Raw genomic sequence first — 27,590 nt, 5'->3', positions numbered from 1 at the left:
CGGCGACAGTGCCCAGTCCAGAGCGTCCGGCGACAGTCCCCATTCCAGAGTGTCCGACGACAGTACCCAGTCCAAAGCGTCCGGCGACGGTTCACAGTCCGGAATCTCCAGCGACGGTCCCCAGTCCGGAATCTCCAGCCCGGAATCTCCAGCGACGGTCCCCAGCCCGGAATCTCCAGCGACGGTCCCCAGCCCGGAATCTCCAGCGACGGTCCCCACTCCGGGGTCTCCAGCGCCGGTCCCCAGTCCGGGGTCTCCAGCGCCGGTCCCCAGTCCGGGGTCTCCAGCGATGGTCCCCAGTCCAGAACATCCGGTGATGATCCACGCAGCGAGGGTCCCTAGCCCGGGGTCTACGGCGAGGATCCGCAGTCCAGAGCCTCCGGCAACAACCCACGGGTCAGTGTTACAAGAGCGGACTCACTGTCACGTCTACATTCCCCTGGTATGTCTAGACTGTTTCAACAAGTCCTCGTTTGTCCCCTTGGTGAATAATCACAATTGTTTGAACTGCATTGTCATTGTAGTTCTGCAAGTCAGCTACTCAACATGCTATTGGCAACATATTTTTTTTATTTTACTAGGCAAGTCAGTTAAGAACAAATTCTTATTTTCAATGACAGCCTATGAACAGTGGGTTAACTGTTAGCCTGTTCAGGGGCAGAACGACAGATTTGTACCTTGTCAGCTCGGGGATTCGAACCTGCAACCTTTCGGTTACTAGTCCAACGCTCTAACCACTAGGCTACCTGCCGCCCAGCGACATTTTGGTATTGCTTTAGGTTGTTATCCAAAACGAGAATGTGTTATAGCTTGTCTGTTTTGAGTGGCTTCGACCAAACTTTACAAGCAGCCTGGTTGCACAACAAATATAGAAACACACTCAACACCACAAGCTCATTGATATAACTATAAACCAATGTAAAGCTTAGAAGACATGAATGTAAAACGCCTATGTCAGCATCTTTGACATAGTCTATTGAGGCCATGTTTGATAGGGCTAGGTTATTCGATAACAAAACCCAGTTCGACCCACTATCCATCCCTCTGCACGTTTCCCCATGAGAGAGGAACCCAGGGCAGGCACACACACACCTAGAGATTTCCCCAGACCAATATTCAGTCTGTCAATGGTAGTGATTTACAGCCGTAGAGGCATGAGACTGGCATGGCTCCACCGACTGGCTCCGGGGATGTACAACTGTAATATACAGTAGGCCATATAACTCACACACCAGATAAACTGATAAAGCAACAACTCGCATCACAACGCGGACTGTGAAGAAACACACACACGCACGCATACACACACACACACACACACACACACACGCTACACACAGCCACACATTTTAATACTGTACATTTTCTACTGTAAATACAGGATGCAGTAATGGAGCAGTGTATACATGTATAATGCACAATGTTTGGTTTGATGTAGTGTTTTATTTTACGATGTAGGTTATGAAGAATTGTTTTATTCCTGTTTGGACCCCAGGACGACTAGCTGCTGCCTTGTCAACAACTAATGGGGATCCTAATAAAATACTACTGAGGAAAAATATAAATGCAACATGCAACAATTTCAAAGATTTTACTGAGTTACAGTTGATATAAGGAAATCAGTCAATTGAAATACATTCATTAGGCCCTAATCTATGGATTTCACATGGGAATACAGATACTGTATGTATCTGTTGGTCACAGATACCTTAATGTAGGGTTGTGGATCAGAAAACCAGTCAGTATCTAGTGTGACCACCATTTGCTTCATGTAGCACAGAACATCTCCTTCGCATAGAGATGTTTATTGTGGCCTGTGGAATTTTGTCCACTCCTCTTCAATTGCTGTGCGAAGTTGCTGGATATCGGCGGGAACTGGATCACGCTGTCGTACACGTCGATCCAGAGCATCCCAAACATGTCAGTATTGCAGGCCATGGAAGAAGTGGGGGTGAATGGCACGACAATGGGCCTCAGGATCTCGTCACAGTATCTTTGTGCATTCAAATTGCCATTGATATAATGCAATTGTGTTTGTTGTCCGTAGCTTATGCCTGCCCATACCATAACCCCACCACCACCATGGGGCACTCTGTTCACAACGTTAACATCAGCAAACCACTCACCCACACAACGCCATACACGCTGTCTGACATCTGCCCGGTACAGTTGAAACCAGGATTCATCCGTTAAGAGCACACTTCACCAGCGTGCCAGTGGCCATCAAAGGGTAGCATTTGACCACTGAAGTTGGTTACGACACCGAACTGTAGTCAGGTCAAGACCCAGGTGAGGACGATGAGCACGCAGATTAGCTTCCCTGAGATGGTCACTGACAGTTTGTGCAGAAATTCTTTGGTTCAGCAAACCCACAGTTTCATCAGCTGTCCGGGTGGCTGGTCTGACAATCCCGCAGGTAAAAAGGCTGGGTGGGTAGGTCCTGGGCTAGAGTGGTTACACGTGGTCTGTGGTTGTGAGGCCGGTTGGACAGACTGCCAAATTCTCTAAAACAAGTTTCGAGGCGGCTTATGGTATAGAAATGAACATGACATTTTCTGTCAACAAATCTACTGGACATTCCTGCAGTCAGCATACCAATTGCAAGCTCCCTCAAAACTTGAGACATCTGTGGCATTGTGTTGTGTGGCAAAACCACCCATTTTAGAGTGGCCTTTTACTAATGATCATGCTGTTTAATCAGCTTCTTGATATGCCACACCTGTCAGATGGATGGATTATCTTGGCAAAGGAAAAATGCTCACTAACAGGGATGTAAGCAAATTTATGTACTAAATTTGAGAGTAATAAGCTTTTTGTGCATATGGAACATTTCTGGATCTTTTATTTCAGCTCATGGAACATGGGAACAGCCCTTTACAGGTTGCCTTTGTATTTTTGTCCAGTATAAATACACCAACCATACAACCAACAGAGATTGTCAGAATCAATCTACAACACCATGTTTATCCCAACTGTCACCCAACCCAACCCAACCTACTGTTCTACCTGATAAACCCATTAACAGGGTAATAAATTACGGATGGCAGTTTGTTTGGACCAGAGCCAATGTTATTTGATATTTCATTCCTTCGTGAAGAACATTTCATAGTATTAGTACAACACAAGGTTGGGCTTTTCTGACAGTCATCAATAATCCATTATAAAGGTGTCATAACATTCTTATGACAAGTCTTGCAATGCATTATACCTGAATCATAATGCATTATGCAGTTACCCAAAAGTTTGTCTGTGAGATTGTGAGAGATTCCTCTTAGCGACTGCTCTTAGCTCTAGATACAGTGTGATGGGTTCAGCTGAGGGGTTCGATGGAAGCAGCATGGCTGAGTTTTAGCCGGCGTAGCCGCCCCACACGCCAAGGGAGGGGGAGGGAGAAGAGCCCACTCAGCAATGTGGTCAATTATGTAAAGGCCACCTGTCCCAATCTACAGACGTGTAAAAGATGAAGCGTGTTAGATAGAGAGGGAAAGAGAGAGACCAGTGAGACAGAAGGAAGAAGAAGAGAGAGACGGAGAAGAGAGAAAGATAGAGAGAGAAGTGTGAGAAAGAGAGGGAGGTCGATAGAGAGAGAGAGAGACTTGAGGTGTTTAATCAGGTCATATTTTAAAGCGAACATCAGAGAAAACTGGCACATAAATCCTTCCAAGCATCAACAACTTCAGCCCTAAGGTGATGTGATTCTGGAAAGTAGTGTAGTCTAGCTGTTGTGGGTGACACAGCTGCCAGTGAGAAAAGTCTATTGGCAGATAGTGAAATCCTTTTAGGGGTCTTCTCTCTCTGCTGGCTTCGTTCCTCTTCCCCCTTAGGATGGGCTCGGAACATCACACTAATGGATGTCACCACACAACAAGGAAACTTCATCCGATCATCTTGTTTTGAAATATTTAAACTAAAAGCTCCCGAGCATTAAAGGCCCAGTGCAATCAACATTTTTATTTTCCTGTGTTTTAGTAGTTCCACACTATGAGGTTGGAATAATGCTGTGAAATTGTGAAAACTTATGATAATGCCCTTTTAGTGTAAGAGCTGTTTGAAAATACCACCTGAAATTTCAGCCTGTTTTGGTGGGGTGGAGTTTTGGCCTGCCTGGTGACAAACAAAAAAGAGAGTTCCAATAACAGCTAGTTTTCAGTTTGTCCCTCCCCTCTCAAACCACCCTCCCCACTCAAACCACCCTCCCCTCTCAAACCACCCTCCCCTCTCAAACCACCCTCCCCTCTCAAACCACCCTCCCCTCTCAAACCACCCTCTCCTCTCAAACCACCCTCCCCACTCAAACCACCCTCCCCTCTCAAACCACCCTCCCCTCTCAAACCACCCTCCCCTCTCAAACCACCCTCCCCTCTCAAACCACCCTCCCCTCTCAAACCACCCTCCCCTCTCAAACCACCCTCCCCTCTCAAACCACCCTCCCCACTCAAACCACCCTCCCCTCTCAAACCACCCTCCCCTCTCAAACCACCCTCCCCACTCAAACCACCCTCCCCTCTCAAACCACCCTCCCCTCTCAAACCACCCTCCCCACTCAAACCACCCTCCCCTCTCAAACCACCCTCCCCTCTCAAACCACCCTCCCCTCTCAAACCACCCTCCCCTCTCAAACCACCCTCCCCTCTCAAACCACCCTCCCCTCTCAAACCACCCTCCCCTCTCAAACCACCCTCCCCTCTCAAACCACCCTCCCCACTCAAACCACCCTCCCCTCTCAAACCACCCTCCCCTCTCAAACCACCCTCCCCTCTCAAACCACCCTCCCCTCTCAAACCACCCTCCCCTCTCAAACCACCCTCCCCTCTCAAACCACCCTCCCCACTCAAACCACCCTCCCCTCTCAAACCACCCTCCCCACTCAAACCACCCTCCCCTCTCAAACCACCCTCCCCTCTCAAACCACCCTCCCCTCTCAAACCACCCTCCCCTCTCAAACCACCCTCCCCTCTCAAACCACCCTCCCCTCTCAAACCACCCTCCCCTCTCAAACCACCCTCCCCACTCAAACCACCCTCCCCTCTCAAACCACCCTCCCCTCTCAAACCACCCTCCCCTCTCAAACCACCCTCCCCTCTCAAACCACCCTCCCCTCTCAAACCACCCTCCCCTCTCAAACCACCCTCCCCACTCAAACCACCCTCCCCTCTCAAACCACCCTCCCCTCTCAAACCACCCTCCCCTCTCAAACCACCCTCCCCTCTCAAACCACCCTCCCCACTCAAACCACCCTCCCCTCTCAAACCACCCTCCCCTCTCAAACCACCCTCCCCTCTCAAACCACCCTCCCCTCTCAAACCACCCTCCCCTCTCAAACCACCCTCCCCTCTCAAACCACCCTCCCCTCTCAAACCACCCTCCCCTCTCAAACCACCCTCCCCACTCAAACCACCCTCCCCTCTCAAACCACCCTCCCCTCTCAAACCACCCTCCCCACTCAAACCACCCTCCCCTCTCAAACCACCCTCCCCTCTCAAACCACCCTCCCCACTCAAACCACCCTCCCCTCTCAAACCACTCCCAGAGAGTCCTAGTAAAATTCTTGAGAAATAACTCTTTATTAAGAAGCTTTTTGCTTTTTTTAATAGAATTTTAATTGAAAACAATCCCAGTAAGGTACTTCATTGTTACCGAGAAATGATTTGATATTGAGATAAAAAAACGGCTGCATTGGACCTTTAACTTCAACAAGGCATAACACAAACTACACACTTGGAGAAGACACACGTGACTGACTGACTGACTGACTTCCCACTGTCTGGGCTGTGGGAAAGACTTTGACGGAAACAAAAGATGACCGCCAGCCAACCGAGGACAACAGGAAATGTTCCTTTAGAAAAAGGTCAAAGATAAATGAGGAGAGAAAACATGGAAACAAATGTGCTTGTAAGAAATGAGACTCATAAACACTAGTGCAAATTACGTTTACAGGGAATAACAAAATGAATGAGTAAAATTGTAAAAACAAATCTAATTGTGCTAGACCGTTTATAGATAAAAAATCAAAAATCATATTGTTTTAAATATGTGCTTTCCTCCTCCGAGAGAAGCACAGCTGTTTCAAAGGGGGCGTGGCTAGTGTCAAAAGTCTTCTGGAATAGACGCTGGTTGGATACTCTGGTTCATCCTCGAACCGATGGAGGTAATCCAGGAGGGGAGGATACTCCTTAGTTCGCCTACGAACAAATTGACACTCTCCTTGACCGCTTATCAGTTTCCGGATGGAGGATGGAGGAGTCGAGGATGGACTTTTTCCAATTGAGAAACTCCCAATGAGAGGACTGCTAGTAGTACAGAGCGGATACTGGACACAGACTAAAACAGACTACCTCATATTTGTTTGTTTTCCCTTTCTTCTAAACTGCACACTGTGACTCTAACAAGTGAGTTGGGAATGAGAAACAGAGAGAGAGAGAAAGTGTAGAAACAAACAAAGAAAGCCAACCACCCAGTTCCACCTGGCAGCCTCTCGCTCCCCCATTACCCTGACACGAGTGACAGATGCCAGCTCTCCTGCTAAAGGGCGCATCACTCCTCGCCACCCCTCCGCCCGCCTGCACACCACCACCCGCTGACAGGCCATTACTGCAGCAGGAAACGCAGCAACAACATGAATCACCCTGCAGCTGCCACTTCTCCTTTGACCAACCTAATTAAACAATTAGGCCGTTTGGTTTAACGATCAGTCATCATCGGAAGGACAAATGTGGGCTATGAAGACTCAGTACCATGGTGTGAATGCAGCAGAGAGGAGGGTGAAGAGTGTCTATGATACGACCATGGCATCTGATGGAGGTCAGAGCTGTATCATTGAAACTTTGTTATGAATCAGAATAGGATCCGAAATCTGGCAGTGATATGATACTGTTACCCGGACTCTTCCCGTCGACTGTAAACTGTCAACGAAGAGAACACAGGTCCAGTTGGACTACTATTCAAACGAGGTAGTGTAAGATTACATCATTTGAGAATGTTGCCTATAGAAACGAGTCACACATTTTAGTGCAGATTCATCTACACAATCATCAAACTGACAACTGGGTTGTCAAAAAGGATTTATTCCAAACAATGTAGGCCTACGGCAAAACTTTTATTCATTATTCAATTGGTCACATATATACACATTTTTTTAGATTATATTTCTCAAACCAAACATTTGTATAATACTAGGTTATTCTAATCTAGGGACACACAGTAAAACTGTGTATAATCTATATTCAGTCAGTTTTATTTGAATCCAGTCCAGTAATGAGTGTCTAAACCATCATGTTTAACAGGATTCTCAGGCTTGTCCTCACTAACCTCTCTCCCCCTGAGTCTGGGTCACACTGAGAGAGAGAGAGAGGGGTTAAAGAGTTTGTGAGGGGGAAGAGATGGAGTGAGAGGGCGAAAGATAGTTAGAGGGAGTAACAGAGAGAGAAAGAGAGGGAGCGAGAGAGAGAGAGAGAGCAACACAGTGAGAGAGGAGAGAGAGATCATTGCGAGAGCGACAGAAAGAGAGAGCCCTACAGTTTTACTGCAAACAGGCCGGGGGATTTAATCACAGTAAAACACTGCACTCTGCCTGGCCGACTTATTGTGGGTGTCAAAACATTTTACGAGAGCAACTGTGCCATCAGAGCTAGAGTCTGGCACCACACCAAAACGGTGTCCCCGTTCAAGACAAATCCGCAGTGGCCCTCCATATCACCTTATAGCGTCTCGCCTTGCCTCACTTCAACCCAACTACTGTACGACTGGGAGGGAAAAAACCTTGTTGACATAAAACATTGGATAACATGAGTTAAACCTCATATGTCATGTTTTAAGTTATGCTTATTGACATAAAACATAGTAAAACGTGAGAGAGATGATCAAACTTCATAGCCTGTCATGTTTTGTGTTATGCCACTGAGGCGGTCCAAGTTCTGTGTTAAGTCTTAACAAACCTTTGAGAGTGGTATTGTTGTTATCATATTTGAAGTGGCCCTACAGTGCGTTATGCTCTGTTAGAGATTACACTAAACCACATCACTGTTAGATAGAGGAATATTTCCCAAAAAGCACCCAAAGCTGCAAAATATACAACATTCCTGGACCAGCATGGGGTGAACAAGGGAGGGATGAAGGGATAGAGGGATGGAAATGCCAAACAGATGGATGGCATGGATGAAAAGACAAAATGACACCGTTCAGATGGACCCGGGTAGCATTTAGACTCACTCAAACAGCCTGATCATTGCTATCATAATAAACCATTTATCTGAACATTCAGAGTCAACATATTCAAACACATGAAACCAATATCTGTATGTATCACCCATATATCAAGGGAGGATTTGATTTTCCATTCACCCTCTCTTACCAACGACAGAGCATTATTATGATGTGAATGTTTGATCAGTTTGAAAAGTCTTTGTCACTTGTTATATTCCCTGTCGTGTTGAGGTGTTTATTCTTAGGTGTAAGTCTGCTTATGTAATCGCACCCTATTGCACTGCATTTGACCCCTTTTGACTGAGGGTCAACAGTAGTGCATTTAGAGGGAGAGGGTGCCATTTCATATGCAACCTAAACAGCTGTGAGGTTAGGTTCTGTTGCCTGGTTACATTTCTCCTCTATCTATCGTGAGGAAAGAATTATCTATCTAGCATGGGCACACGGCTCGGCTAGGTGGTAAGCCTCCTGGTAAAGACGGTAGGGACGGGTTTCCTAGCAACCACAGCAACTATTGTCTCAGGCACCGGGTGGAACGATCTATGTCACTAATCCCGTTTTAGCGCCCGACTCCAATTTGGAACGGATCCGTTTTCTCACCGAGGAAATATCTTGAAATAAAAAATGCATTTCAAAACCCATGCCAATAATTTCTGAATGTGTTAATTTGTTAAGAAATATGGCCTACTAAATGTATTATTTTTGTGCGTTGCTAGGGGCAACCCCGGTAGCTTTCTAGGCGACGGATGGTTTGGGTTGTGTGAGGAGAATCATACTGGAGTTGTTGGAAAAGTTTTCATTTCTCTGAACCTAACTCACCTCAGCCAGATTGGAGTAGGTCTGGGGAGGGGTGGAGGGAGAAAGAATGGAGGGAGGGAGGGAAGGAAGGAAGGAGAGAGGGTGGGAAAGAGAGGTAGGAAGGGAGGAAGAGAGGTTAGGAAGGGAGAGCAATGAGCCTGGGTAACAGTGCCATCTATTGAACATCTATGTGTCTGGTTCTAGACTGTAGCTCCACAGCGACTGTCTATCTGTGCTCTGGCCATATATCAGATGCTCAAGCAGGAAGTTGCCTTCCAGCAGGCACAGATCTAGGTTCAGGTAACCATTTTTCCTTGATACATGGCTGTTGACTCGTATGGTGTCTACAGCCATGCGTTAGAGCAACTAACCTTCCCTAAAATTCTGACCTTGAGGGACATTTGCTTAACACACACACAACCTATCCCTATTTCCATTCCCAGCCCACCCCCACAAATGTAGCCTAATGGTTAGAGTGTTGGTCCAGTAACCGAAAGGTTGTTGAGCCGACAAGGTGAGACAAGGCACTTAGCTCTAATTGCTCCAGGGTCACGGTGAATAATGGCTGATCCCTGGCCTTGACCCCTTCACCCATTTGTACATGCAGTGGAGGACAAATATACCACCCCCTATTTCACCTTTGATTTGACCTTTGAAATATGTCAATGGATCATGCATCATGATACTCTCCTCTCATGGAGGACTTTCCATATCACTAAATGAATAACATTTGTTAAATAACATACTCCAGTCCTAGCATGCAGCCGGATGAAAATATTAGTCCATTAGCGCCCTCATGAATCTGTCAAGCCGGATATTTGTTACCGGAGGGGGAGGTTGGCATAATTTCAATCACGACAGACTAATCAAGGCTGACACTTGTCAAACAAAACCCCAGCCTGGGTCCTGGCTCATCTCTCTCATCCCAGGGAAAAGTGTCTCATCCCTGGGTTAACGGCACAAGTTCTCCCTGGATAAATCACTGGAGGTCTGGGCTAACCGAGGGGGATAAGATGCATGCAACTATCCATCAGCTACAACGACTACATTCTAGCATTGATCTGGGGCTGTTTGCCATGTGGCATGGGGTTATGGGTTTATGTCAAGGTGGCGGTTCTATGTGGGAGCAATGAGGACAGAACCACAGTGTCTCTAGACCCTGGTCTTCCCTCTTTTCCCATCTATAACAACTTGACATTTCCAGGAGTTTTCCTGAACACTCAATCTGACCAGGAAAAAAATGTTAGTTGTAGCCTTAATTACTAGGGCATGGAGTTTTTCCTGAACATTTCACCTGACAATAAAAAAAAATTATAGTCAGGAAAAACCGTGTAAATGGGTCTAGACTATAATCTACTGTGTATATTAAGTGTCCGTATCATGAGGACTCCTCTCATTAGAATATACAGTGCCAGATCTTAGCATTGCAGCAGCAGTTGTATCCATGGACGGTTTCACTGTGAATATCAAACATGACATGGTGTGGGTGAATCAGCACCTCTATCCGGTCAGCTCATTCACTCCCACTGCCTGTTTTAATGTCATCATATCCCATGTTTTTCACACACTCTGCCTCCTCTGTTTCAGATAAGGTGTCTGATGTTTTATTGAGATGTTTCATACAAATCTGAATGAGTTTTAGAGCTCAGACATGCATGAAAAGGACAGCTTGGTTTGAAGATTGAATATAGAAGATATTGGGCTCCATCTCGTGGCCAAAATTGGAAATTGTCTCTATGTTCATTTTAGTAATCTCAGACATTTTCACAACAGAAAACCAAATAGTATACTATTGTATACTGTTGTAGTGATACTTTGACCATTAATTTTGCAGACCCACACTATCTGCCTGCAGTGTTACCTTTCTAAGTCCCGTGCCAGATTCTCTCTCTCGTCTGTTGTCAGCCTAAGAAGTCTCAGGAATGTCTCTCTTTCCAAACTGCTGAGGAACTGGAATACACTGGCTGACCTCGCGGCAATGCCAACCCTCCTGCCTCTAATGGAATGTGAGTGAAGTGGGTCATGGGAAACCCGGTCCCCCCACAGATGCCCGAACCTGAGGAGACCTGCTATAATTTAATTCAATTAGCTTAGATAGTGAAAGGAGAGAGAAAGATAAATCAAGAGGGTGTGCTTGTGTTAGAGAGAGAGAGAGGGATTTCGACTTTCTTACCAGGCCACTGGCCTACATTGTGTGGAGACATACTACACAAGGTTTTGATCATGTAGGTGGTATAAATCTAAATCAAATCAAATGTATTTATATAGCCCTTCTTACATCAGCTGATATATCAAAGTGCTGTACAGAAACCCAGCCTAAAACTCCAAACAGCAAGCAATGCAGGTGTAGAAGTACGGTGGCTCGGAAAAACTCCCTAGAAAGGCCAAAACCTAGGAAGAAACCTAGAGAGGAACCAGGCTATGTGGGGTGGCCAGTCCTCTTCTGGCTGTGCCGGGTGGAGATTATAACCGAACATGGCCAAGATGTTCAAATGTTGATAAATGACCAGCATGGTCAAATAATAGTAATCACAGTGAACAGGTCAGGGTTCCATAGCCGCAGGCAGAACAGTTGAAACTGGAACAGCAGCACGGCCAGGTGGACTGGGGACAACAAGGAGTCATCATGCCAGGTAGTCCTGAGGCATGGTCCCAGGGCTCAGGTCCTCCGAGAGAGAGAGAGAGAGAGAGAGAGAGAGCATACTTAAATTCACACAGGACACCGAATAAGACAGGAGAAATATTCCAGATATAACAGACTGACCCTAGCCCACCGACACAAACTACTGCAGCATAAATACTGGAGTCTGAGACAGGAGGGGTCGGGAGACACTATGGCCCCGTCCGATGATACCCCCGGACAGGGCCAAACAGGTAGGATATAACCCCACCCACTTTGCCAAAGCACAGCCCCCACACCACTAGAGGGATATCTTCAACCACCAACTTACCATCCTGAGACAAGGCCGAGTATAGCCCACAAAGATCTCCACCACGGCACAACCCAAGGGGGCGCCAACCCAGACAGGAAGACCACGTCAGCGACTCAACCCACTCAAGTGACGCACGGAGGGGTGCGTCACTTGAGTGTGTTGAGTCGCTGACGTGGTCTTCCTGTCTGGGTTGGCACCCCCCTTGGGTTGTGCCGTGGCGGAGATCTTTGTGGTCTATACTCAGCCTTGTCTGGTATACCCTGAAGTGTGATTGTATTTTGGGTAATACAGGGAGGGCTAGGGGAAATAACGTGCTGGGGAATCATATAGCATTAGGCCCATAAGGACATAGATTAGGGCTCTTCAAACTTGTTCCTGGAGAGCTACCATCCTGTAGGTTTTTGCTCCAACCTTAATCTAGCACTCTGAATCAGGTTAGTTACAACTGGGCAATGGTGGAAAAAGTATCCAAATGTATTCTCAAAATCCTTATATTAAACAAACCAGACGGCACCATTTTCTTGTTTATTATTTATTTACCGATAGCCAGAGGCACACTCCAACGCTCAGACATCTATAAACAAAGCATTCGTGTTTAGTGAGCTCGCCAGATCAGAGGCAGTAGGGATGACCAGGGATGTTCTCTTGACAAGTGTGTGAATTGGACCATTTTCTGTCCTGCTAAGCATTCAAAATGTAACGAGGACTTTTGTGTGTCAGGGAAAATGTATGGAGTAAAAAGTTAATCATTTTCTTTAGGAATGTAGTGAAATAAAAGTTGGCAAGATATCAATAGTAAAGACAGGTACAGATACCCCAAATACTACTTAAGTAGTACTTTAAAGTATTTTTTACTTAAGTACTATACACCACTGCAACTCGGGTTGGATTGAAAACCTACAGGAGGGTAGCTCTCCAGGAACAGGATTGGAGTTAAAACCTACAGGAGGGTAGCTCTCCAGGAACAGGGTTGGAGTTAAAACCTACAGGAGGGTAGCTCTCCAGGAACAGGGTTGGAGTTAAAACCTACAGGAGGGTAGCTCTCCAGGAACAGGGTTGGAGTTAAAACCTACAGGAGGGTAGCTCTCCAGGAACAGGGTTGGAGTTAAAACCTACAGGAGGGTAGCTCTCCAGGAACAGGGTTGGAGTTAAAACCTACAGGAGGGTAGCTCTCCATGAACAGGGTTGGAGTTAAAACCTACAGGAGGGTAGCTCTCCAGGAACAGGGTTGGAGTTAAAACCTACAGGAGGGTAGCTCTCCAGGAACAGGGTTGGAGTTAAAACCTACAGGAGGGTAGCTCTCCATGAACAGGGTTGGAGTTAAAACCTACAGGAGGGTAGCTCTCCAGGAACAGGGTTGGAGTTAAAACCTACAGAAGGGTAGCTCTCCAGGAACAGGGTTGGAGTTAAAACCTACAGGAGGGTAGCTCTCCAGGAACAGGGTTGGAGTTAAAACCTACAGGAGGGTAGCTCTCCAGGAACAGGGTTGGAGTTAAAACCTACAGGAGGGTAGCTCTCCAGGAACAGGGTTGGAGTTAAAACCTACAGGAGGGTAGCTCTCCAGGAACAGGGTTGGAGTTAAAACTTACAGGAGGGTAGCTCTCCAGGAACAGGGTTGGAGTTAAAACCTACAGGAGGGTAGCTCTCCAGGAACAGGGTTGGAGTTAAAACCTACAGGAGGGTAGCTCTCCAGGAACAGGGTTGGAGTTAAAACCTACAGGAGGGTAGCTCTCCAGGAACAGGGTTGGAGTTAAAACCTACAGGAGGGTAGCTCTCCATGAACAGGGTTGGAGTTAAAACCTACAGGAGGGTAGCTCTCCAGGAACAGGGTTGGAGTTAAAACCTACAGGAGGGTAGCTCTCCAGGAACAGGGTTGGAGTTAAAACCTACAGGAGGGTAGCTCTCCAGGAACAGGGTTGGAGTTAAAACCTACAGGAGGGTAGCTCTCCAGGAACAGGGTTGGAGTTAAAACCTACAGGAGGGTAGCTCTCCATGAACAGGGTTGGAGTTAAAACCTACAGGAGGGTAGCTCTCCAGGAACAGGGTTGGAGTTAAAACCTACAGGAGGGTAGCTCTCCAGGAACAGGGTTGGAGTTAAAACCTACAGGAGGGTAGCTCTCCATGAACAGGGTTGGAGTTAAAACCTACAGGAGGGTAGCTCTCCAGGTACAGGGTTGGAGTTAAAACCTACAGAAGGGTAGCTCTCCAGGAACAGGGTTGGAGTTAAAACCTACAGGAGGGTAGCTCTCCAGGAACAGGGTTGGAGTTAAAACCTACAGGAGGGTAGCTCTCCAGGAACAGGGTTGGAGTTAAAACCTACAGGAGGGTAGCTCTCCAGGAACAGGGTTGGAGTTAAAACCTACAGGAGGGTAGCTCTCCAGGAACAGGGTTGGAGTTAAAACTTACAGGAGGGTAGCTCTCCAGGAACAGGGTTGGAGTTAAAACCTACAGGAGGGTAGCTCTCCAGGAACAGGGTTGGAGTTAAAACCTACAGGAGGGTAGCTCTCCAGGAACAGGGTTGGAGTTAAAACCTACAGGAGGGTAGCTCTCCAGGAACAGGGTTGGAGTTAAAACCTACAGGAGGGTAGCTCTCCATGAACAGGGTTGGAGTTAAAACCTACAGAAGGGTAGCTCTCCATGAACAGGGTTGGAGTTAAAACCTACAGGAGGGTAGCTCTCCAGGAACAGGGTTGGAGTTAAAACCTACAGGAGGGTAGCTCTCCAGGAACAGGGTTGGAGTTAAAACCTACAGGAGGGTAGCTCTCCATGAACAGGGTTGGAGTTAAAACCTACAGGAGGGTAGCTCTCCAGGAACAGGGTTGGAGTTAAAACCTACAGGAGGGTAGCTCTCCAGGAACAGGGTTAGAGTTAAAACCTACAGGAGGGTGGCTCTCCAGGAACAGCGTTGGAGAGCTCTGACCTAGTTTATTCTCCTAGTACCACTGACATTGTATGAATTAAATATTATTTTTATAGGATAACATAGTTTTGATGTTTTAATAACTATGTTCAGTACACCTGCATTAGTGTATACATTCATTGTTAAATTCAGATCATCATCCAGAAATACATGTTATAAAAGTTTATAATGCAACATTGTGTCAAACAACTTCAAGTGAAGTCAATTCAGCAACAACAACACATGCAACATCTCAATGTGACCACTAACAGGCACCATTAAAACCTATCATTAATGTGCTGCTCTTGCTAAACCAACAGTAGTCACTCAAATGCATGTGGGACCCATCACCACATGTGTTAGAACATCTCACTGCATGGCCAACCACATTAACTTCTGATCAGGGTTGGGTAGGTTACTTTCTAAATGTAATCCTTTAGTTACTAGTTACCTGTCCAAAATTGTAGTCAGTAACATCATTTTTGGATTACCCAAACTCGGTAACGTAATCTGATAACATTAGAAGAAGACAAAAATGTATGTTACCAATTGAACGACATCTATTGCAGAATAAATCAATGTTAAAGTTTACATAGCTGGCCATAAATGGATGTAAAATTTTACTTTATGAGTTGGTTGTGTAGGCTTCTTCTAACCCATCGCTTTCTACTACATATAATAATATGATAAAATGATATCTTTACATTAATATATATCATTAATAAATCCAAAAATGGATGTAGCCACTACAGATTGCCCTTTTAAGTCTATCAAAAGTGTGTGAGTTTAAGCATGTGTCCATTAGGCCTATAGATTATTTATTTTATCAACATGAATTAGACTGAGCAATATAAACCCCACTTTTATTCCATAGGCTGGGCTCTGCACTATGCAGCTGTTGCAAGATGGTATTTTTCACTGGCTGTCCACTGGTTTCATAACTATGATTGTTAGGCAGCTTTAACTTCTTGAATTCAACCATTATTGGGTTCAAATACACATTTAGATTTGTGAACAGCCGTCCACGACAACCACAATCCGTAAAGCGCTAATAGCTAAATGAGAGAGCAGCAGTGTGATTCACATCAATGCGCCATGTAGATATCAATAGTAAGTGATATCCGTATCGCCGTAGACTACACCACTGTACTCATCCTTACCTCCAAACGTTTATTCAAGTTGGATCATCTTTGGATGCCGACTGCAGTTTCACCATTGGAAGACAGTTTGGACTGTATCCTACAAAAGCCTATTTCTGCTCTTTTCCCACGATCCATCAAACACATTTGGTGTGTCATCATAGCGGTCTCTGCGTTGTGGTCAGACACGCTCAGGTGGAACAAACTTAAATTTGCGCCTTTTTTCAATGTTAATTTAATGTAATTGAGAAAACAGAAGTGTCAAACATCCATTCTGAATTCAAAAGTAATGCCCGAAGTAATACTCTAGTTTTTCAAAAGTATCTGTAATCTGATTACAATATTTTGGTTGGTAACGTAACGGATTACAGTAATCCGTTACTCCCCAACCCTGCTTCTGATTCAGATGTAAACATAATTGACCCAATATGGAACCCCATGCATGCCAGTTGCACTCATGCTATGGAGAATACCCTTCAAAGGATTAAAGTGTGTGGCCATGGACCACATGACCTCCAGCTCTGCAGCCACAGGCCTGATGCATGGTTTTACCCAGAAGTGTGTAGGGTGAGAGGGACACAGAGTAGCTCTGTAACCACAGGGCTATGAAGAGAGAACAACATTAATGGACTATCTGGGAGTTAGTAAAATGTAAATACCTAATTCAATTATATAAAAAATATATATTAAAAAATTAAAAAAATTTTAACATCTGGATTTTGCAGGTGGTGGAACTGTCCTCAAAATTGCTTGCTCTTCTATGATAATTTTAGACAGGATGATGGTTAGTTACTTTGGTATAATGTTGTCTCAGTCATTGATTAGGGTCATCCATGCATGTATTGTAGGCTTACTTTGATTATATTATACCAACCGTCAACATTCCTGCTTGTTACATAGACCTGCAATTACATTGTTTACTGAAGCCATGAATGTAATGCACATATGGTTCATAAAATGGTTCAAAGAGACTCTGGTTGTCAATAGTTACCACAGCCAAAAAGTCTAAACTGGCTATCTCGTAAAAATTCATTTAAAAAAAGAGGTGATTTTTGGTCTTAATTTAAGTTTAGGGTTAGGCTTAAGGTTATCAGTGTGGTTTTTTATTTTTTATTTTTTTATTTCACCTTTATTTAACCAGGTAGGCTAGTTGAGAACAAGTTCTCATTTGCAACTGCGACCTGGCCAAGATAAAGCATAGCAGTGTGAGCAGACAACAAAGAGTTACACATGGAGTAAACAATTAACAAGTCAATAACACAGTAGAAACCAAAGGGGGAGTCTATATACAATGTGTGCAAAAGGCATGAGGAGGTAGGCAAATAATTACAATTTTACAGATTAACACTGGAGTGATGAATGATCAGATGGTCATGTACAGGTAGAGATATTGGTGTGCAAAAGAGCAGAAAAGTAAATAAATAAAAACAGTATGGGGATGAGGTAGGTGAAAAAGGGTGGGCTATTTACCAATAGACTATGTACAGCTGCAGCGATCGGTTAGCTGCTCAGATAGCTGATGTTTGAAGTTGGTGAGGGAGATAAAAGTCTCCAACTTCAGCGATTTTTGCAATTCGTTCCAGTCACAGGCAGCAGAGTACTGGAACGAAAGGCGGCCAAATGAGGTGTTGGCTTTAGGGATGATCAGTGAGATACACCTGCTGGAGCGCGTGCTATGGATGGGTGTTGCCATCGTGACCAGTGAGCTGAGATAAGGCGGAGCTTTACCTAGCATGGACTTGTAGATGACCTGGAGCCAGTGGGTCTGGCGACGAATATGTAGCGAGGGCCAGCCGACTAGAGCATACAAGTCGCAGTGGTGGGTGGTATAAGGTGCTTTAGTGACGAAACGGATGGCACTGTGATAGACTGCATCCAGTTTGCTGAGTAGAGTGTTGGAAGCCATTTTGTAGATGACATCGCCGAAGTCGAGGATCGGTAGGATAGTCAGTTTTACTAGGGTAAGCTTGGCGGCGTGAGTGAAGGAGGCTTTGTTGCGGAATAGAAAGCCGACTCTTGATTTGATTTTCGATTGGAGATGTTTGATATGAGTCTGGAAGGAGAGTTTGCAGTCTAGCCAGACACCTAGGTACTTATAGACGTCCACATATTCTAGGTCGGAACCATCCAGGGTGGTGATGCTAGTCGGGCATGCGGGTGCAGGCAGCGACCGGTTGAAAAGCATGCATTTGGTTTTACTAGCGTTTAAGAGCAGTTGGAGGCCACGGAAGGAGTGTTGTGTGGCATTGAAGCTTGTTTGGAGGTTAGATAGCACAGTGTCCAAAGAGGGGCCGAAGGTATATAGAATGGTGTCGTCTGCGTAGAGGTGGATCAGGGAATCGCCCGCAGCAAGAGCAACATCATTGATATACACAGAGAAAAGAGTCGGCCCGAGAATTGAACCCTGTGGCACCCCCATAGAGACTGCCAGAGGACCAGACAGCATGCCCTCCGATTTGACGCACTGAACTCTGTCTGCAAAGTAATTGGTGAACCAGGCAAGGCAGTCATCCGAAAAACCGAGGCTCCTGAGTCTGCCGATAAGAATATGGTGATTGACAGAGTCGAAAGCCTTGGCAAGGTCGATGAAGACGGCTGCACAGTACTGTCTTTTATCGATGGCGGTTATGATATCGTTGAGTACCTTGAGTGTGGCTGAGGTGCACCCATGACCGGCTCGGAAACCAGATTGCACAGCGGAGAAGGTGCGGTGGGATTCGAGATGGTCAGTGACCTGTTTGTTGACTTGGCTTTCGAAGACCTTAGATAGGCAGGGCAGGATGGATATAGGTCTGTAACAGTTTGGGTCCAGGGTGTCTCCCCCTTTGAAGAGGGGGATGACTGCGGCAGCTTTCCAATCCTTGGGGATCTCAGACGATATGAAAGAGAGGTTGAACAGGCTGGTAATAGGGGTTGCGACAATGGTGGCAGATAGTTTCAGAAATAGAGGGTCCAGATTGTCAAGCCCAGCTGATTTGTACGGGTCCAGGTTTTGCAGCTCTTTCAGGTTAGAGTTAGAGTTAGAGATTTTAAGAAGATAAATTGTGGAAATGGGTGGGGTTTATGTGGCTGTGTTAACTAGTGACGGCCCTCCTCAGTCACATGAGCTGGTCAACTCTTCCCCTTTCCTCACTCCCTTGACCTCTGACCTACAACCACTCCCACCCCATTTTAAATCACATTGTGCTGCAGCACCTGATGTCTGGATCCAAATTAACATATGTGCTTGTGCACAAAAACCTGCACACACACACATGCGTGCGTTCACACTTACACGGATTTACACATCCATCACCAGCCTGTCAGCTTAGAAAGAAATTGAATTGTAATCTCCAGATGCCTTCTACAGATGTAGGATCTTAATTTGATCCCTCTTTTGGTCCTGCACTGCAGGAAATGCAAACATGTAGTGTATTCAAGGTTTAAAATATCAGACTTGATTTGCCCTAACGAAAAATGTATCAACCCCTACAAAAATGTTCATTAATTATAATCCACAAAGTAATTCACATTTCCTATTGCTGCAGGATTATTTTCCTTCTGTAGCAAACTGGCTCAAATTAAGATCCTACACCTGTATCTGCTCCTCCGTGTGGTTGAGAAGAACTAATGAAATGGAAACTTAATAACTGCATGACAACTTGAGCTCCAGTCTAAAAACTGAATTGATCTTGTTGAAGCATGATTAAGGAGGATGTCATTGACTGTACAACACTGTGAATCACATGTATAAAGAGTTTTATACTTCTATAAAATAGTTAACGAGTTGTTTTGATGAGTTATCAAGCAACCGTAAACAAGTCACCCCGGGTCATGTCACCTTCCTCATTTCTACTGCATGCATTTCTTCCACTGTAGCTGATTAAAATGTCCTTAGAGATTTTTGGGGGGAAAGTCTTTAAGTGGATCCATCCCCAAAATCCTCCTGAAACAGAATGAAAACTCTTTAATATAACACATTTAGCCGATATCCAGACAGACAGACCATTTCAGGGAATTCTACTGTCTATCCTCTTGATTGTTATCCCTCCATTTTTGAACAAGGGATTCTCAATCGTATTATTCAGGGGGATTTTCTGCTTTGTCATTGTATACAGGATATCCTCTCTCCTGAGGACTAGTGACTTCCTATTTGTTTCCTGCCTTGTTTCCTCATCCCCATTTTCATCCCCTTTCATCTCATAAAGAGGAATTACCAACAATGCATCATTCCGATGCAGCTGCTATGCTTGTTTTCTGGAGAGTTCCTTATGTGTCTCGGTTGATGGATCTTTATGAAGAAGGTAAACGGAGGTCCACCACACTGGTTGTGATTTGTTCTTCACCTCCATACGTCCAGGCATTGTCACATGGGGGATATGAAGGGACAGTGGTACTGATCCCTGTGTGTCACACCCTGATCAATGTCCTCAGTTGCTCCTGTTGTTTGCTTTGGCACTAGATTCAAAGGTCCTGGATGGCTCAGATGGTAGAGCATGGCACTTGCAAACGAGAATTGTGAGAATTGTTTTATTGATTCCACCCATAAGTAAAAATATATGCACGCATGACTCTAAGTCGCTTTGGGTATTCTAGTATTATTTTCATAATGAGCAATATTATTCAATATTAATAATGTTTCTCTATTGATGTTATTAACTGCCTGGATACTTCCTGGTTCAAGGATTGGTTGCCGTGGCACCATGGGACCTAGGTCTGAGCCCTTCCTGTGGTGCTGTGCCAGGTGATGATGACGCAGGTAGGTAGGCACCCGCTAGGCTGGCACAGAGAAAGTGGCATCACTCTCGCTGTGTAATCCACTGGCCACTGTAAGCCTATGGCCTTGGTAGCACTCTGGTGACTGGACAGTGGACACACACAGTGTAGATGAGATGTGTTATGTCCAATCTATTGCTTGAGTCTATAACCTTTAAAGAGCACTGACTTATGTCAATGGGGGAATAGTATTCTTGAGGAAAAATAAGGAGGAGGAGTGCTTCAGGTATTCCAAAACAACCACAGGTGCTCTTGGAGGGGAATTGAAAAACTGAAGGAAGAATTATAACCACAAATTAGGTGCTAAATGACATATCAAAATCCAAACACTCTTGTGGGTTTGAAAGTTAATAAGCCTCTAATGTGTGGCCTAAGACATCATTAAAATACACCAAGTAGGCACATCGGCTTACACTTATTTGTGTAGTTCAGTCCTGGAGCTGTTCTTGTCTATTAATGTTCTGTATTGTTTCATGTTTTGTGTGGATCCCAGGATGAGTGGCTGCTGCTTCAGCAACAGCTAATGGGGATCCTAATAAAATACTATGCTAAAAAATACTTAATCAGGGTGTATCACTCTGTCTCAGACACCCTGATGAAGCCGTAAGCTGCTTCTCAACTTTCAAACCCACAAGAGTGGCTGGATTTGGTCATTAGCACCTATTTGTGGTTATAATTTTTCCTTTAGCTTTTCGAGGGAATGGTATTGCCTAATAAATACCTAAATGGCACATCAGAAATAATGACAAAACAAATAAGTTCCAATTTAGGGGCCATATTGCACCTTTGAGAAAATACACCACTTGCTGAACAATTGTACAAGGACTACCGTTAGGACCCTGAGGGGAAGCAGCATTCCCTCCCTCGTTGAATTGGATGACAGGACTGGGATGGCCTCTCGTGCTACAGTGTTAGTGTTGAACGGTTCGTCCGTCTGAGAAAGGATGTGAGAAGAGGAGGAGGCTTGCGGTTTCTGTAGCAAGCATGCGGCTTTGTTAGATTCGGTGGATTTTGGACACCGGCTTTACATGCAATGTATTTGTGCTACATGGAATTCGTTTTTCCCATTTGTGTTTTCTACCGGATACATTCTTATAGCTTGGAATCGAGTGTTTTCCTGTGCGGCTCTGTTCATTGGTAAACTAGCGGTTGCATCAGTCGACTGTCAATCAAGTCTCGGCTCTCTGCACCTGGTATTAATTTAAATTTGCCGGTGAATGTTTGTTGACATTGAGTTTTGGAGCAATCCTTTTCGTTTAGCCTTTGGTATTTCAATAACCGAGAGTTTATTGTGCAGCCTTATTGACAAGGTAAGATTGGAACCGTAACACAGGCTACAGTACCCCTAGTTACATTAATAGCGGACTCTATCCCGGAAAATTACATCTTGACGGCGCAAGGAGGAACTAGCCTACAAGTACACTGTCCTCTCGATTACTGTATCAGTGATTGCCAAAGCGTTGTTTGACAGCTGTCTTTGGGAACGCGTTGGACAATAGGGCTTGCCTGGAGGAGCCATCTGCTATTGTTTTCTCTATCTCGCGGATAGATCAAAACATTAACAGATCGAACATGTCGCTCAGCAGAAGTATTGAATGGGAACACTTTGAGGAACGGGACAAAACGCACCGTTCATCACGGGCTGACGGCTCGGGATCCCAGTCAGGCTCCAGAGGCAACGGTCTCGTGCCCAGCCCGGCGCACAGCGCGCACTGTAGCTTTTACCGAACGCGCACGCTCCAGTCGCTCACCTCCGAGAAGAAAGCCAAAAAAGTGCGGTTCTACCGAAATGGGGACAAATACTTCAAGGGTTTGGTGTATGCCGTGTCCAACGACCGTTTTAGGTCCTTAGACGCCCTGCTTATTGAGCTTACCCGGTCTCTCTCGGACAACGTCAACCTGCCTCAAGGTGTCCGGAGCATCTACACTGTGGACGGCAGCAAGAAGATCAGCAGCCTGGACGAGTTAGTGGAGGGTAAGGACACGCAGTTACCACCGGCCCTTCCCCACACACACAGCCCAGTCCTACAAATGACATAATAAATCATGTAGAGATCAATACTCTCGCATATTGATGAATGAGCTGATTGATCCAAGGTAATCATTATTAGATTTCACCAGACAGACTCCTATTTCTCAGGTTTCATCATACAATCTTATAAACCATTTCATGTCCTGCTTGTCATCGGAGTTCCACCAGCTGTTTTACATTGACTCCTTGTTCATACATATGCAGGTTTATTCTGCTATCAGCTTTCCCCTTGGGAAGAAGACTAGCTAATGCTGCATTATAGGTTTATTATACTACATTATAGCCTATTATACTACATACTGGCCGCATTATACTACATTATAGCCTATTATACTACATTATGTGATATAGTAGTATAATACGGCTATAATGTAGTTATGATATTATATTATATGATATAGTAGAATAATACAGCTATAATGTAGTTATGATATTATATGATATAGTAGTATAATACAACTATAATGTAGTTATGATATAGTAGTATAATAAGTATATTATATGATATAGTAGTATAATATGGCTATAATGTAGTTATGATATTATATGATATAGTAGTATAATACGGCTATAATGTAGTTATGATATTATATGATATAGTAGTATAATACGGCTATAATGTAGTTATGATATTATATGATATAGTAGTATAATACAGCTATAATGTAGTTATGATATAGTAGTATAATACGGCTATAATGTAGTATAAGAAGGCTATAATGTAGTTATGATATTATATTATGTGATATAGTAGTATAATACAGCTATAATGTAGTTATGATATAGTAGTATCATAAGGCTATAATATAGTATAAGAAGGCTATGATGCCATATAATGAGGCTATAATGTGGTATAATGAGGCTATTATGTAGTATAATGAAGAAATTATGAATAGTCTCATTATACTACATTATAGCCTCATTGGGCAGCAGGTAGCCTAGCTATTAGAGAGGCCTGCCAGCAACCAGAGGGATGCCAGTTCAGATCCTGGGTCCGATGGGAAAAATCTGTTAGGAAGTGAGCTGGCAACTAGAGGGTTGCTGACATCAAATCCTAGATGCAATTGCCTGCCATGGTGCACTTGAGCAAGGCACCTAACCCCCTCAACATCAACCCCCAGGAGTGGGGGGGTTACCTCCTGGGCACCTCTCCAAAACCTGTATGTATGTGTCTTTCGGAGGGACTGGGTTAAAAGCAGAAGTCAAATTTCGGTTGGACCTTGTGTGCAATTGACCAATAAAGTGATTTTAATTATACTACATTATAGCCTCCTTAGTAGGATTCAGGCCTATAGAGTATATGCCATGTAGAGATTGTCCACTCTTAGGTATTTTACAGTAAAGTCATATGTAAATACAGTAAACAGGTTTACTAATGTAATGCAATTGTAACCCATGTAGTTAGTCATGGACATGCCTCTCAAACTCTAGGATAGATGATGTCGCGTGTGGCTCAGTTGGTAGAGCATGGAGCAAGCACCAGGGTTGTGCGTTCTGTAAGTCGCTCTGGATAAGAGTGTCTGCTAAATGACTAAAATGTAAATTACATGTGGTTGAGAATCTTGAGATCATTAGTCTCTCTTGAATCAGCAGTATTTCCTTTTTGGTTAAGCAGTTGTGACACACATGACCCAGTAGTAGTGTGCAGCCATAATATAGAGAGAGAGAGTGTGTGTGTGTGTGTGTGTGTGTGTGTGTGTGAGCCACATAGATGACAGACCCGCTGTAGTAGTAGGCAGCACAGTTTTCATGAATGTACATTGCTCCTCCATTGATCTTAGAGCAGTGTGTGTGTTCGTGTGTGCTCTGGCTTCATTGGCTGTTAAAACAGTCCTTAGAGTGATTTTTCACCCTCTGGGCATAAAACATGGACGTGTCCCCCTCTGCACCCCCTTCATACCTCTGCCAATGATCTGTTCACTTTGAACATGATGAGGGAGGAGAATGGAAAAGGTCAACATTGAGGTGTAGAGGAAGCTGTTATTATAACTGTACTTATAGTCCAAATAAGATATGTACAACTACCTCCAATGATCAGGTCATACCATTATTATATTACAACATGACTTATTAGCTCAGTCATTTCACAGGAGTGCTTAATAAAGAATCATGTATATTGTCCCAACTAGACCCTACACAACTAAAGGCAAATTCATTCAGTAAGTTTGAAGTGTGTGAGTATTATTCCAGAAAAGTATGCAAAGGTTGAGACATTTCAGCATGACCTTCTTTACTTTACAGTAGAGCTCTCTCCCTACTCGGTAGATTTGCTATATATAGACCTATAGAGCAATGGGGGCTGGTGGGATGAGCTATAGGAGGACATGCTCATTTTAATGGCTGGACTGGAATCAAAGGAATGATGTCAAACGTATGGAAACCACATGTTTGACTCCGTGCCATTGATTCCATTCCAGCCATTAAAATGAACCTGTCCTCTTATAGCTCCTTCCACCAGCCTCCACTGCTACACAGTGGTTCTGTCTGTGTGTGAGCCACTCTCTCCTCTCTGTGTCGCAGGCTGCAGCAGTGACAGTGGCCGGTGTCTGGGTAATACGTTAATCTTCGTGTTGAGTTCTGCTGTCTGACCTGTGACCTCTCTACGATCCTGTCTTAGCGTGAAAGGTTACGGTTATCGCACCATGGTAGCTCTGTCATATTCAAATCAATCCACAGCAAAGAGAGATGAGTGTGGGACTTGTCTTTTCATTTGTATACTGCAGCTGATCTCCTGACTCCCGTTAGTCAGCACCTCCAGCTATAGGCTGTGATTTGTCTTTACTTCACTGCCGTCCTTTTCTCCTGACCCCTCTCTCCTCTCTCCTCCCCGTTTATTCTCAGCTGACATCCTTCCTTCCTCCTTCCAAATATAAGCCTCTGCACTCGTTCCTCCGCCCATGTCCCCAGAGAGAAGGGGGTGGTAGATTTAGGTCAGCGCCCAATCCCGTGGCTGGGGGACACATTGCACCACTTCTGGTTGGGCTGGCAGGAAGGAGAATGGGTGCTGCCGTGGGACAGTGAGTGTGGTAGAAGATGGACTGGCACCAACACATAGCCAGGCCTACTACTTCTGCCTCACCTCTGGATGTAAATGCCTGTTTTCTGCCAAGTAACCGTTCAGAGTGGAAGCTGGAATCCTCCCGGCAGGCATCACACTTTCTCTGCTCTGATTTGAAAGGAAAGTGGGCCAACTCACTTTCTCTGGCTGTAAAAACGTGTTGTTGTTCTCATCTTGGGGGTATTTGGGTTTATACTGCAGTAGGTATTAGAGGTCGACCGATTAATTAGGGCCGATTTTAAGTTTTCATAACAATCGGTCATCGGCATTTTTGGACACAGATCATGGCCGATTACATTGCACTCCATGAGGAGACTGCGTGGCAGGCTGACTACCTGTTATGCGAGTGCAGCAAGAAGCCAAGGTAAGGTGCTAGCTAGCATTAAACGTATCTTATAAAAAACAATCAATCTTAACATAATCACTAGTTAACTACACATGGTTGATGATATTACTAGTTTATCTAGCTTGTCCTGCGTTGCATATAATCAATGCGGTGCCTGTTAATTTATCATTGAATCACAACCTACTTCGCCAAACAGGTGATTTAACAAGCGCATTTCTTGAATAAAGCACTGTCGTTGCACCAATGTGTACCTAACCATGAACATCAATGCCTTTCTTAAAATCAATACCCAGATGTATATATTTTTAAACCTGCATATTTAGTTAAAAATAATTCATGTTAGCAGGCAATATTAAACTAGGGAAATTGTAACTTCTCGTTCTGCGTTCATTTCACACTGAGTCGGGGTATATGCAGCAGTTTGGGCCCCCTGGCTCGTTGCGAACTGTGTGAAGACAGCCAATTTCACCTTACGGAGATGATTTAACAAAAGCACATTTGCGAAAAAAGTACAATCGTTGCACGAATGTACCTAACCATGAACATCAATGCCTTTCTTAAAATCAATACCCAGATGTATATATTTTTAAACCAGCATATTTAGTTAAAAGTAATTCATGTTAGCAGGCAATATTAACCAGGTTAAATTGTGTCACTTCTCTTGCGTTCATTGCACGCAGAGTCAGTGTATATGCAACAGTTTGGGCCGCCTGGCTCGTTGCAAACTAATTTGCCAGAATTTTACTTAATTATGACATAACATTGAAGGTTGTGTAACGTAACAGCAATATTTAGACTTATGGATGCCACCCGTTAGATAAAATACGGAACGGCTCTGTATTTCACTGAAAGAATAAACGTTTTGTTTTCGAAATGATAGTTTCCGGATTTTACCACATTAATGAACTAAGGCTCGTATTTCTGTGTGTTATTATAATTAAGTCTATGATTTGATAGAGCAGTCTGACTGAGCGGTGGTAGGCAGCAGCAGGCTCTTAAGCATTCATTCAAACAGCACTTTACTACGTTTGCCAGCAGTTCTTAGCAATGCTTCAAGCATTAAGCTGTTTATGACTTCAAGCCTATCAACTCCCGAGATTAGGCTGGCAATACTGAAGTACCTATTAGAACATCCAATAGTCAAAGGTATATGAAATACAAATGGTATAGAGAAAAATAGTCCTATAATAACTACAACCTCAAACTTCTTACCTGGGAATATTGAAGACTGTTAAAAGGAACCACCAGCTTTCATATGTTCTCATGTTTTGAGCAAGGAACTTAAACGTTAGCTCTTTTCCATGGCACATATTGCACTTTTACTTTCTTCTCCAACACTTTGTTTTTGCATTATGTAAACCAAATTGAACATGTTTCATTATTTATTTGAGGCTTTTATTGATGTATTATATTAAGTTAAAATGAGTG

The 27,590-nt window shown here is 44.4% G+C and overlaps 2 protein-coding genes across 6 annotated transcripts in view; both read left to right on the top strand.

The window, feature by feature from the left end:
* The first annotated feature begins 289 nt into the window (after nt 1-289).
* LOC116376479 (proline-rich extensin-like protein EPR1) lies at nt 290-5,559 on the top strand. Its single transcript, XM_031836698.1, has 2 exons — nt 290-442; nt 4,144-5,559. The coding sequence occupies exons 1-2, from the start codon at nt 290-292 to the stop codon at nt 5,557-5,559; spliced, it is 1,569 nt and encodes a 522-aa protein (XP_031692558.1).
* Nucleotides 5,560-21,572: 16,013 nt separating this feature from the next.
* Nucleotides 21,573-27,590, top strand: part of LOC109880592 (serine/threonine-protein kinase DCLK2) — a 72,995-nt gene continuing 66,977 nt past the window's right edge. For 3 of the 5 annotated variants that reach the window (XR_004212008.1, XM_031837872.1, XM_031837871.1), the window contains exon 1: nt 21,573-22,701. Coding sequence is in view for 4 of the 5 variants with exons in the window: in XM_031837872.1 (XP_031693732.1) it covers nt 22,299-22,701 (403 nt within the window). In the remaining variant the exon portion in view is untranslated. The remainder of the gene's footprint in view (nt 22,702-27,590) is intronic. The other 2 variants (XM_031837870.1, XM_031837869.1) reach the window with 1 other exon arrangement.

This window comes from Oncorhynchus kisutch, linkage group LG12 (genome assembly GCF_002021735.2).
Source record: "Oncorhynchus kisutch isolate 150728-3 linkage group LG12, Okis_V2, whole genome shotgun sequence".
Taxonomy (NCBI): Eukaryota; Metazoa; Chordata; class Actinopteri; order Salmoniformes; family Salmonidae; genus Oncorhynchus; species Oncorhynchus kisutch.
Note: the sequence above shows the minus strand (reverse complement) of the source record. Positions and strands in the feature narration are given on the sequence as shown.